Source organism: Vidua chalybeata, chromosome 1 (assembly GCF_026979565.1).
Source record: "Vidua chalybeata isolate OUT-0048 chromosome 1, bVidCha1 merged haplotype, whole genome shotgun sequence".
Lineage (NCBI taxonomy): Eukaryota > Metazoa > Chordata > Aves > Passeriformes > Viduidae > Vidua > Vidua chalybeata.
The window spans coordinates 67,518,371-67,530,663 of record NC_071530.1 but is presented as its reverse complement, the minus strand read 5'-3'; the positions used below and the strand labels follow the sequence as shown (position 1 = coordinate 67,530,663).

Below are 12,293 nucleotides of genomic sequence, written 5' to 3'. Positions count from 1 at the left end.
CAGAAATGAAGAGCAGCTCACAGATACATCTTTGGTCAGGGGAAAGAATGCTAAGGTATTAGAAAAGTCTCAAAATTCATCAGCAGCTGCTGATCCTAAATGCAGCCATAGGTTATTGCAGTTCTTGCAATGCTGTGTGTTCTGTGTGGCCCTGCTGTCCCCAAAAAGAGCAGTGCTGGTCAGGAACCCAGTGCAGGCTCAGATCAAACTCTTGTGAGGTGCTTACCAAGTGTGCTGAACTTTTCCTGTCAGGAGCCAGGGGGCCGTCAGGTTTCGCTTTCGCTCTTGGTGCAGGAGCAGCTTTTGCCTGAGTTCTCTTTTCTAGCCTAGCACGACCACAGGCTTCTGTGTGAGGGCTGTTCCCACAGCACACAGCACTTGCAAAAGGTGCAGACATAGTTTTCTTCTTCAAGTTAGCAAATGGAACACAGGGCCAAGAGGATGGGCATGAATTCATTTTGTATTAAGGCTGCCCAGTAGCTGTGTGCATTGCTGTAAACCAGTTGGACCATAAAGGTGAATTTTACCCAGGAAACGTCAGCTTTGCCGGTATAGTGTCTCATTGTTATATTAGTACAACTTCCTTGTTTCCAGTGTATTGCACCAATGTAATGCCAGAGTATCATGGTGATTAAGAGTTGTTCACTAAAGGCATTAGCTAAGTTCAAATTCTGCTATGCTTTACGGAGAGAAGCTTCTGGTCATCTGAGCCAAAGTCTTGAGGAGCATTACTAGTCCGTAAGTCACCAAAAAGGGATTTTCAAAAGCTACATAAAAACTGAATGTGCACATATATCCCATCATGCTTGCAAGGAAATAAAACAGGAGCAGTAAATATGTTTGAATATTTAAAATTTAGCCTGTTAGGTGTTAGAGCAACAGCATGCAAAATAGTCTGGAAATAGTCTGGGATCATCTTGTTCTTGTTTAGAGCTTCTTCCCCTGTCCCACTCCCACCAGAAGATCGTCCAGAACTCAGTTTTAAGGCATGTCCATGAGCATGTGGTTCACTTGTTTATTCCATGTCTGGGTGTATCTGTCTGTGTACGAGTTTGACATATGGATGTTGTAGACTCACGTGGTTATTTCAAGAGGCAAAGTATTATACCTGCACTAACGCAGCTAAAATGATTGTTTCACTAATAGCTCACAGTTTATAGAAAGAAAAGAGTCTGTCTTCTTTGATGCTCAAGGAGTACCCTTCAGTAGATGTTACTCCTTTTGGTTGTTCTTGTGTTTGGTTTTGGGATTTTTTTAGAGGAAAATGTTACTTACAGGTCCAAGTTCAAAAGCTTTGGGGGTAGTAGCATTCTTAGTTTTTATTGTTAAGTGAAAGAGCGGCCACCAGCTACTCCCATGCCACTCTGTTTCTTTCTATGCTTGTATTCCTTTCCCATGGGCTGCTCTGTACTGGTGCTCCAGCAGTGGTGGTGACAGTGAGGTGATGCTCCCAATGTAATTTTCTACTGCTGGGTGCGGAGTCAGCACCAACACTTCAGTAGCAAGGGCAGAGTTGGTATTAAAAAAGGTCAGTTGGGAAAACTTTGTTAATTTGGTTTTCCTTTGCCTTGAGGCAGTGCTTTGAATAGTATTAGCCCTTTTTTCTGCCCACACGATGCCTTTTCACCCTTTTTCCTTCCTGCCAGCTTTGACAGAAAGTTACGTTCAAAAGGTAGTGCGGGCGATAGCGCGCATCTCTTTTAGGGCGGGAGTGACCATTTGTGCTTGGGAACGTTTGTGCTTTGGGATTAAAATCCACTCCTCTGTGTAGAAGCTTAGTAAGAGACCAGTGCATCAGAGGCAGCTTGGAGTGCAGTGTAGCGATTCTTAGGTATTACAATCTCAAGGGTAAACAGTAAACTTTGTTTATTCAAATGTGATATCTCTCTTTGAAGTTCTGTTCTTGTCTAAATTTGTATACTTGCAGGTCTGGCCTTCATTTAAATGATCCTTGGGGTTTTTTCATGCCACTTAGAAAAAAAAAAAAAACAGTGGGAAAGCCTTGACTAAGCTAATAGTGTTGCAAAGATGGAAATGATGAAGCAGGCTCAGGATTCCTGTTTGGACCTCATGGGAAAAAGTGGTTTGAAATGCATGGTGTGGGGGGGTGCACATTCCTAAACCTGTCATTTCTTTTCCCTATTTCTTCTCCCCCACTGTATTCTTTACTAAATACTACAGTATGTTTAATGAAACCAATAAAACTATTTGGCCAAGAGTGTTAATCTTTCCCTGGCCCAATTAGTGCATGGTTTCTACTTTTAACATTAATGTAGATTTTTTTTCAGAAGGCAGAACAATAAGCAGCTTTGTGCTGTGTATACTAGGTTTCCCCCCTTCTTGCCTGTATTGTGCATTTCTTCCTATCTGTTCCAAAGGGAGAGCTCATGTGCAAAGACAGTGGAGCAATCTGGAACAGAGACCTGTACCAGCTCCCAGGGGCTAGGACATGCTGCTCTGTGCTTGTGTAGCTGCCTCTCAGTTATAAGTCAAGTGACTGTGACTCTGAAGACTCATCATTTTTTCTCCTTTCTTCTTCCTTCTCCTGTGGCCTGTGTTCTCCTTTTTGCTTATCCATGATGCTCTTCACCAGAAGGCAAAACAGCTGTAGCTGTTTAGAGTGGTCTTAAAACAAACAAACAAAGAAACCCCAAATAAATACACATAAGCAAAGTGGGGGGAGTAACTGTTGATGGGCTCAGCTTTAACATACAGTGGAATCACACTCCCAAAGGAGGAAATAGGTCTAGCAAGTGTCTTCCTGTACAGACTGAATGGGAAGCAACAGGGTGGTGGGGGTTTTTTTGTAAGCTCTGCTTTGGCAATGTCTCTCCCATTAGCTGGTTATGTGGGGCATCAGGGGTGGACCTCTGTCAGAAGCAGGAGCTATAGGCCCCTCAGGGCTCTCTGTGGGATGGAAGTTACCCCAATTTCAAGTTTTCAGCAACCTCATCAAGTGGAAGAAACACATTCCTCCAGAAAAGACAGGTCTCTTGGTGTGGCTGTGCAGAGAGGGCTGCATTGTCTTATTTGGTCCAGTTCCCCCTACCATTTGTCAGTGCTCTTGCTTAGTCACTTGCTTTCTGCTTTTCCTCCTTTTCACACAGGATGAATGTGACACTGGGGGGTTTCTTCAAAGTAGAAGATGACTTGAATACTTGTGACCACTTCCCTGTTTCCTAGAGGCTTTGGTCCGATGTTGAATGTAACCTGAGGCTGCACTGTTTCTCAGCTTATTTCCTGTTTATCCTTTTTCCTGGAGGTCTTTGTTTTCTTTTGGGGAGAGGGAGGAAGGAGGCTTTGTCAGCACAACCTCCACGCTGGGGCATTTGGTGTGAGCTAGGAGGGTTTACAGTCCTGAAGTCAGTATGGCATAGGGCATTTGTGCTTGTTGCTGCCTGCCTGATTCCCTGAGTTTCACAGGTGCTGTGGAAGAAAATCCCAACACTTCCCCATCCTCAATGATGCATTTTTTTAAACAGGGAAAAAAAAAAAAACAACCAGCCCAAAGGAAAAAAAAAAAAAAAAAAACAACAAAAAACAAGGCTGTAAGAGAAATCTCTCAGTATGTTCCTGCCTAAAGGCGCTCTGCCATGGGTTTTCCCACAGGAAGGAGTGATTTGGCCCAGTGTTCTTATTGTTTCTATATCCTACTGCAAATAGAAAGTTATGCTTCTGAAATTGGTGTGTGCTGCTCATGCAGTTGTCTTTGTTTTAGTGGTGCATTTTTGTTTCATGCAAGCAAGTGGAAAATACATAGGTAAATAAAAGCATGCAATAGCAGTTCAGTTGCGATCTCTAGACTGCTTTCAAAATTGTAACTTTTTAATGTGCAGAAAATTGTTTTAAGGACAAGATCTCTGACTACATATATTTGCTTGCCTTTGGATGAAAATATTTGGATTCAGAAAAGAAAAACAACCATTGGCTCATAGAAACTATGAAAGACTGTAATAGTATAATACATAGTATTCCTCCTGAAAAACAACAGAGAGCAAGTTGGCAGGTTTTTCTGAAACAGTAGGTAGGGTTTTTTTAATATTGATATAGGCCTGTCTGTTCTGCAGGCTCTCTCTGTGCATTTCCCATTTTTAATGTTGCTAAAAGCAACACTAAGTATTCTGACTGTAGCTCTCTGGGAAGCTACTAAGCTGTCTTAAAGTTATCTTGGCAAACATAGGAGTCTTCACAGTTACACAATAGATTTTTTTTCCAGGATATATCAGTGGTGACATTAATGTGCTAGGTATTGACTGAAAGAGGAATGAATATGTGTATTTTGGAAGGAATTGTGTATTTTGTTTGTTTAGGGTTTTTTTAAGGACTAAAGCACTTTTTTTTAAACAGAAATACTTCAAAATAGTTCAAATTGGTCCTTATTTTTGGTAGGGCTAAGCGGATAGAGCAAGCAGTTTTAGATTTAGGCCAGTCTTGAAAATAATTCTGTTGCGTGTTCTATTCGAAAGTAAGTCAGCTACCACATAAGTGATTAAAATAAGATGGGGGCAGGGGAAAAATAAATAATTATGTTGCTCTTGAATGAGATGGATCTTTTTTAAAAACAAACAAAATAACAGTAAAGTTACAGCAGTTACAACAGTTAAAATAAATGACTCCCATAATTACTGGAGGAAACACAGAAGGATAGATGCTTGGCCTCACCTTGGAGCAAGAAATCCCTGTGTCCCGGGAATCACTAGTATTTTCTGAACAGAAAAGTGCAAAAATAATTGGGGAAAAGTTATTTTGAATTGTTCAGGTTAGTCTGTTTTTCTGTTTTTGAAGGTGCAGATGGAAAGCAGTGTTTGTTAAGAGGGTGATGTTTTCCCGAGCCTTACACTACCTGGGCTTAGCCAGGTTTTGTTTCTAGGCTGCATCTGTGTGCTGCTCCTTACAAGGCTGGCAGCTAAATGTAGGAAGGTTGAATCCACTGCTGTGTCTGGCATGGTGTGAAATGAAGAACCGTTTGACACAAGGTGGCCCCTTCCTTTTTGCGTGCCTGTTCTTGGGTGCTCCGAATTGCTGACAGTTGGGGTAACACAGTCATTGATTGTTTTCAAATGCTGTTCAAACAGCATTTGAAGATGTGTTGCATGACTGATTTGCATGTTATCCTTGAGAATGTCATTTCTTTAAAAGGAAGAAACCCTGTTAACTGTGGTTTGAAGGCAATTATCTCTGTTCTCTTGATAAAAGAGCTTACTGGTTGAGCTTACTGGTTGTGATTTGTAAATCTGAGATGATGAAATGTTCACAGTGTGTTTGTTTTCATAATGAAATAAACATTTTGCTTGTAGGGTTGTAAAGGTGTATTTCTCTGTTAAAAACATATCAGTAGTTTTCCATATTACAAATAACCTTTTCCAGAGGCTATAGCCATGAGTGCTGTGGGCAGACAACTGTTTCTCATGTATTGATCATTCCTCATCACTTCTAAAAATGATGTTTAACTGCCCTGTCATTCTCCAGAGAGAACAGGCACCCTTCCTTAAACCCCAATGATAGCATGATAAGTTTGTGGTTTCAGAAAGGGGTGTGGAGCAATTTTCTTGGTACATACAATGGTTACTTACGTCTTCAACTTGTGTGGGAACCCTGGGCAGTGGATGTGAGGAATCTGCCAAATGGTCCTAGAAACCTCTGAAGTAATTTTACCACTGCTAGAAGGAAGAAGGTGGCCACCATGAATTCATGTACTGGAGTAAATGTTAGTCTTCCAAGAAAAGAGAAGGGGAGCAGTACATGTAAGAAATTGAATCACCTAAATTCTCTAGCTGCAGAATATTCTTCCAACTTCTCGACCAAATGCCACTACTGTCAGTGACAGGCTGGCTTGCTCTCTCTTCCTCTGTTTTTTGCTGCCTCAATGCTGCAGCCCGGGCTGGTAGGGGTTTCTTTGTTTGCCCGGGTTTTGCCACTGGCGGAAGCAGCAGCATCTCCCAGCCCAGTGCCTGGGCACTCATGAGAGTGGGTGCTTGGCTGCACTGGCACTGCTGGTGTGCTTCTATCATCAGACCTATCTGGTAGTCAGGGGAGCCCTCAAAATAAAGGGCTGTAGTCTTAATTTCCTAAAATATCTTCCATAAAAATTTACTCCCTTTCTCTTTCTTCCTTCTCTCTCATGTAGTGCTAGAGGGTGCTGCTGAAGAAGAGGCTGAAGAGCCAGACGCAACTGTACATACTACACTAAGTGAGGAGACCAGCAACCCAGAAGAGAGCCACAGTCAATCAGAGGAGAAAGATGAAGGTAATTGGTTCAACTAGCTCTGTGACTCTCTAAATTAGGGCATCGATTAAGAATGTAGAAATATTTCTCAGCCATCTGTGCACCATATTGTGTGAAGAGTAGAAGATACATTGAGCAGAAGCACTGGTGCATACATTTCTTTTCCCATCCCTAACCTTTATCTGTCTGAAAATTATAAAATAGGTTGAACAGAAGCATGGGCACATAAATTCTCAGCTACCACTGGAGGCATCCAAACAAAGATTTTCTTGGCTCACAGTAACTTGGCACCACATAACTTAGCCTCAAAAAACCACCTGTTTATAATCCTCAAACTTATGTTCCAAAGACAGTATTATGCAGAGATCAAATGTTCACAGACAAACGTGTTCCTCCTTGTTCACCCTCACATGCTTTTCTGTTGCAGTGACTTTCTCACAACACACATTAAGATTCTGTCCTTTCCACCAGAGGTGACAGAGCAGTAGACTTGCAGGGTGTTCCTGTTTCTTAGGGAGACTTCTTGAGGGGGAAAGGAGTGTTTAATTTGAAAGCCTCTTCCTTTTCAAACCTGTAAAGAAGAAAATATAAGGTTTTTCCTGTGTGTTTGACATGTCTGTATGTTAAGAAACCAGAGATGAGATTTTAGGTGTGTTAGAGATAGGAGCATCCCTGCTACTTAGAGCATGTGATGAAGAAGTTTGAACTTTGACAGCTTTAGCTGTGACATTAGTCATGTATGTAACACATCTTCTCCATGGATTAGTATGGCTTGGCATACCAAAATCACATATGTGCCATCTGTGGCAGTAAAGAGGCAATATGGGGGATATGGGGTTTTGTTTTGGTTGGATTTTTGCTACTTTAGCTTATTCCATGTACAGAGCTGGCTTAAGCCATGCTTAAAAGAGAACCCAGTACCCTACACTGTGTTACTAATGTCTTAATTGTGCAGTCCTGTTTAAAACACATGCCTGCTTGAATGATTGTGCTTGCCAGAGTGTGCATTCATCAGTACTGCTCTACTAGTTCATGGTGATCACAAGGTACCACAAATAATTCCATTTCAAAGCAAGAGAGTATGAAGTAAATCACTCTATAAACTTCCTATTGAGTTAAGGTTGAAAATTAAGAAAATGGGAATGTCCTATGAGAAAAATGTACACTTTGTCCTATGCATTCTAATATGAGAAGCTTGTCCTGTTATAAGAGCTCCAATTATTATGGCCTGTTGCCTGTGCTCCATGATGATCCAGCAGAGTGTGATGTGAGTTACAGGCAGCTGAAAATACTGTGGGTTGTTTGGGGTTTTTTTAAGATGGCCTAGGAACTCCTATGTGTGTTCTTGGTTTTAGTTCCAGAGAAGCAGCTGGAAAGCTTAAATAGCTATAAGATACCACCAAGTTCACCAAACAGTTTGGACGGAGCAGACTTGTCCTCCATTGACGCCATGATGTCAGCAGTGATGAATGTGGGGAAGATTGCTGAAAACAGCGGGAATTCTCAAAATGTCAAATCCCCCTCAAAGTCTCCTGCACCAAATCGGATTGGCAGGAGGAACCAGGTACGTAAATCCAAATGCAGGGAGGGCAAAGGGGAAGCAAGCAGCTGCCTGGAAAGTGGTAAGATGTAATTTATGTTTCTTGATTGTTTTGCCTTTTTTCCCCTCAGCAGTTTTTTCTTGCCTCTGCCTCTATGTATGTATTCTGGTATCTCTCCAAACCATAACTTAGAAAACTGGGAATGAGAAGGGTCCACGTGCTTGGATCAACACATAAAAATCATTTGAGCTCAAGCTCCAGTGCCATGCAATGTTGAACTGGTCTAGCAGATGCCCCTCGCAGTGACAAAGTCACCTAAGAATTGCCATTTTGTCCTCCTGCATCCTTTCTCCAGGCTCTTGCACTTGCATAATCTCATGAGGTGTGTAGCTGCCCTGTGGAAGATTCGAGTGATGTATGGTTAAAGGTGGTTCTGAAACAAAACATTCATCAGGATGCTCAGTTCATATGTGTAGTGTAATGTGCCCTTAACTTCCTTGTTAATAAAAGCCTGAAGAGCAATTGCAGAATGCCTTGTATGAATTTTGCAGAGTAAATATATGTAGCTTTTATCAGGTTTTTTCTGTTTACCAGTTGATGGCACCAGGTGGTAGCAATATTGGTCTAAACAAGTGAAAGGAGAGAGTCGTATCAGTTAAACTGCAGTTATTTATATCTGTGTTTTTCTCCTGCTGGGCCAAGCTCCACCAAAGAAAGTGCTGCAGAATATCAAGAAAACCCCCAAATCCCTGTGGTCATTTGAGTTTAGAGCTTGAGGTGAAGCACAGAGACTTTTGTAAACGAATCAAGATGTAACAGGGATCAGAAAGGTTGAGAGGTATGACTCATATGATGTTCCTATAGTAGTTTATTAATAGCTTGCTGAGTTGACAGACTTATGACTTGTCTTGGATTTTTTAGCATGAAAGGAGTTAAAAGCCATTAGCTGTAAATGGACATCCTTAAATGAGGAATGGGCAATATACAGACAGCCGTGTTTGTGGGATTCTATTGTCTAGCACCTGGCTCTAAGGTTTATTTACAATGTTCTCACTTAGGGGCTGCTCTGGTTCCTTCATTTCATCATGTGAAGTGAGGCACTGAAGTCCAGACCAGTCTCAGGGCAATGCTGTTACACAGCTGTCCACCGGTACACCATGTGGTCTGGCTTCAGGGAAGTTTATTAGTGTTGGTGACCTTTATTCCACCTGGTATTTCGGTGGGCATTGAATCAAAGGAAGCTCTAGAGTAAATGTGACAGGATTAAGAGGGATTCTTACAGCATAAAAATAAACAAATACATTGAAAACATAGTAAATTGCCTATTTGTCTTTAGGCTGAAAGATTGTTAAAGCCAGAGGGGCAAATGGCTACATTACTGAGAAAACAGAAGTGAGATGTGAAATACTAAGTGGGTATCAGTCTTGTTAGCAGGCTCTAATACAGCGAATTTCCACTCTCAGCATAGCAGAATGAAAGCACTAAATTGTTTTAGTGTGTAGCAGTGCAGGGACCTCAGATTCTGGTCAGAATATGACCCTTATTATAATTTCAAGGATAATAACAGCTGATTTTCTGGGTCTGACTGCTGTTTCCCATGAGTTGGCAGTGAAACATTTTGCCCTGAACCCTTGTCCCAAAGTCTATGGTTCTCTTTATAATGCTGACTTTATCTTGGCTGCCATCTACCCATAGTCTAAAAAGCATATTCTCACATCAACCTGCATGTATTTTAACTTCTCATTTGCTTTGCTCTTGACGAAAATAAAAAATGTGACAGAGGTGTTTTTTGAGCTGGAGAAAAACAGACAGACTTAATGCACAACTGCAAAAGCATTTGCCATCAGTTGAATGCAGAGCAGTTGTGCCAGATTGACTTACTAAAGGGAGAGTAGCTGACAAATGAGCTGCTAATTTTATCTTTCAGTTCAAGAACTGTGTTTTCACCAACTTGGCTCTGGTGGGGTAGCTGAATGCTGTGTTTTAAATTGGTGAATAGGGGTACTCCTACAGTAGGGATGCTAATGTTTTTTGGTCTGGATTGGGTTAGTCAACGGATTTGCTTGAGCTGTGTTACGGTATGCAGCTTGTAGCCTGTCTGACCACTGGAGAAAGTTTGGGTTTTAGTTAATAATAAACCCCAGATTCAATACTAATCAGCTCTGGCTGAACTACAGTGTGTTTCTCATCTTTGCTTCGAGGTGAACCAGTAATTACTCTATCTTCTGTTATTTTGATAATTTGAAGAGAAGGAAGTCTGGAAAGCAGGCTTTGAAATCATCAAGTGCATCATGTAGAACTGCAGCACTCGTTTAAAGAGGAGGGGGGCAACAGTGGTGGGTTGATAATTTTGCAGAAATAGCCTGGGGATTAAACATCATCTAAACTGTCAGCATATATGCAGGGAATTTCCTCACGGCACAGTGTGTTTGTGTTCTGTCTTGAGCCAGCTTTTAACAGGGTGCAGTATAATTGGAGCTGAAGCTGAACATCACTCCATGGTTGCATGTAGTAAAATTAAAGTTGTATAAGTAGGATGGAATGAATGTTTGTGAATTACATGTTTGTATATAAAAGATGGGGGAGGGACACTGAGATAATGCATTTTAATTTTCTTTGAGTGTTCAGACTTCATAATGGCAGCTTTTCTTGCTTTCTTTCTAACGTTTTGCAAGTGCTAATACATTAGACCTTGGCCTGTATGTATGGCCTGCAGTGATTACCTTTGGGATGTAGAGGCTGAAATGTAGTTAGAAAAACATATACAAGCAAAAGAATGGGGAGCAGTGGGAGAACCTAATCCTTTAATTTTAGAAACGAAGTCTCAATACTTGTTTTCTTCAGAACAAATGGTAAAATAGCTCTTCATCCATGTCTACAGGTCACAGAAGTTATTGCAAAATTATCATGGCCCTGTTTTTGAAAACAAAATGTAACACAGGTACTCTCTAACATGGTTCTCCAAATCATGCAGGAGGGGATATTGCTTTAATGAGGCATAAAAAAGAACTTTTTTTAACTCTGTGTCAGCATCTTGCCGTCCTAATGTGCCATCAAATTTGTTACAGAGACTTGGGTTAGTCATTCACAATGTTCTTTGTGAATGCTTATGTCTGACAACCTGGAAATGGTTGCTTCTGAGTTGATGACTTTGGAATATCACTGGGGGAAAGAGAATTGTGTGGAGAGAGGAAATGCACAGACACACTCATACCCATCAGCTTGTAGCTAAAGAACTGCTGAGAATGGGTTCTGCTTTTTGCTTGTTTTCAAGCTTTTACTATTGATTCTTAAGACAGCTGAAGAGAATTTCAGTAGAAAATGTCACTTGGCATAAAAATTATGCTTTCCCATTGGTCATGCAGAGATGGTTTTTGTACTGTCTTGTCACTAGAGGTGTGCATCATTCTAATGGAAAACTGAGGTTTAATTTTGAGTGCTAAATCATCTTCCTTTCAATATACAGACGCTAGTGCATAAGCCATGCCTGGCTTCTGGTGAGGTTGTGAAAATGCCCTTTACATCATCCAGTAGCCATCCTTGTGGACAAATTGAGGCAAACAGCTTTGGTTCCTGCAAGAGTGCTATTTCATCCTTGGCTGGAGGAGTGGTGGCTTTGCTCAGTGTCTCAAGGGCATTCTTAAATTAGGTTGAGCTCTCTGGTTGGCTTCATTGATTGTACTCGTGGTTTGACCATGGTTACTCCTGATTCTCACCTGGGCGGAGAATGATGGGTTTCATAATGGGTTTTTTTGGAGTCACGTACACTCCTGCATTGTCACCTCTTTCTTGCTATGATCTCATCAGATCTTGCGAGCTTCAGAAGGGTGGGGCCTGGCTGGTGTGCCTGGATGGGATGCTTCCAGCAGAAACACAGGATGCTGAAGGAAATGGTGCTGATGATTCAGTAAATGCCACTCTTCCTTCTGAGTCAGCCATGGAGCAGAACATGCAGCCCCTACAAAAGGGCACCAAGATAGTGCTTTGCCATCAAGATGGGAAAATCTGAAGTTCTGACAACTTGTGCTATTAAAAATCTTTGGGAAGAATAATGATGTTTGCCCATGTATTCTGATGATGTTCCAGGAATTACTTTCTGGTCAGCTAAAATCCTCCTGGCAGTTTGAACTCTTTGCAATTGCCTTCACTTCCTGTCCTAAATTGCTACTGCTGACTATCTGTGTGCTGTTAAAACAGCTGCTGTACTTCTGTGATAGTTGAAATGGCCCCTGTTTATAAATTCAGAGCTTTCTGAAACTTGCTTGAGGGATCTGTCAATTGTAAATGTATAAATGCAAGTTATTCTTTTAGTAGTGGCCTTTTGTACTTGGGGTGGATTATGTTTTTCTACCCTCATTACTGACAGCTTTCTAGTCCTTTTACATTGATATTCCTTCTGATTGTTTTGCCCTCTTTTGTCCACAGGAAACAAAAGAAGAGAAGTCTTCCTATACCTGTCCTCTGTGTGAAAAGATTTGCACTACACAGCACCAGCTAACTATGCACATTCGTCAGGTATGCAGAGT

The 12,293-nt window shown here is 41.4% G+C and overlaps 1 protein-coding gene across 3 annotated transcripts in view; it reads left to right on the top strand.

Moving 5' to 3' along the window:
• RREB1 (ras responsive element binding protein 1) overlaps window positions 1-12,293 on the top strand; it is a 121,283-nt gene that overhangs the window by 50,102 nt on the left and 58,888 nt on the right. For all 3 annotated transcript variants that reach the window (XM_053965025.1, XM_053965035.1, XM_053965046.1), the window contains 3 exons: window positions 6,128-6,247; window positions 7,582-7,790; window positions 12,193-12,282. In XM_053965025.1, the coding sequence (XP_053821000.1) occupies window positions 6,128-6,247; window positions 7,582-7,790; window positions 12,193-12,282 (419 nt within the window). The remainder of the gene's footprint in view (window positions 1-6,127; window positions 6,248-7,581; window positions 7,791-12,192; window positions 12,283-12,293) is intronic.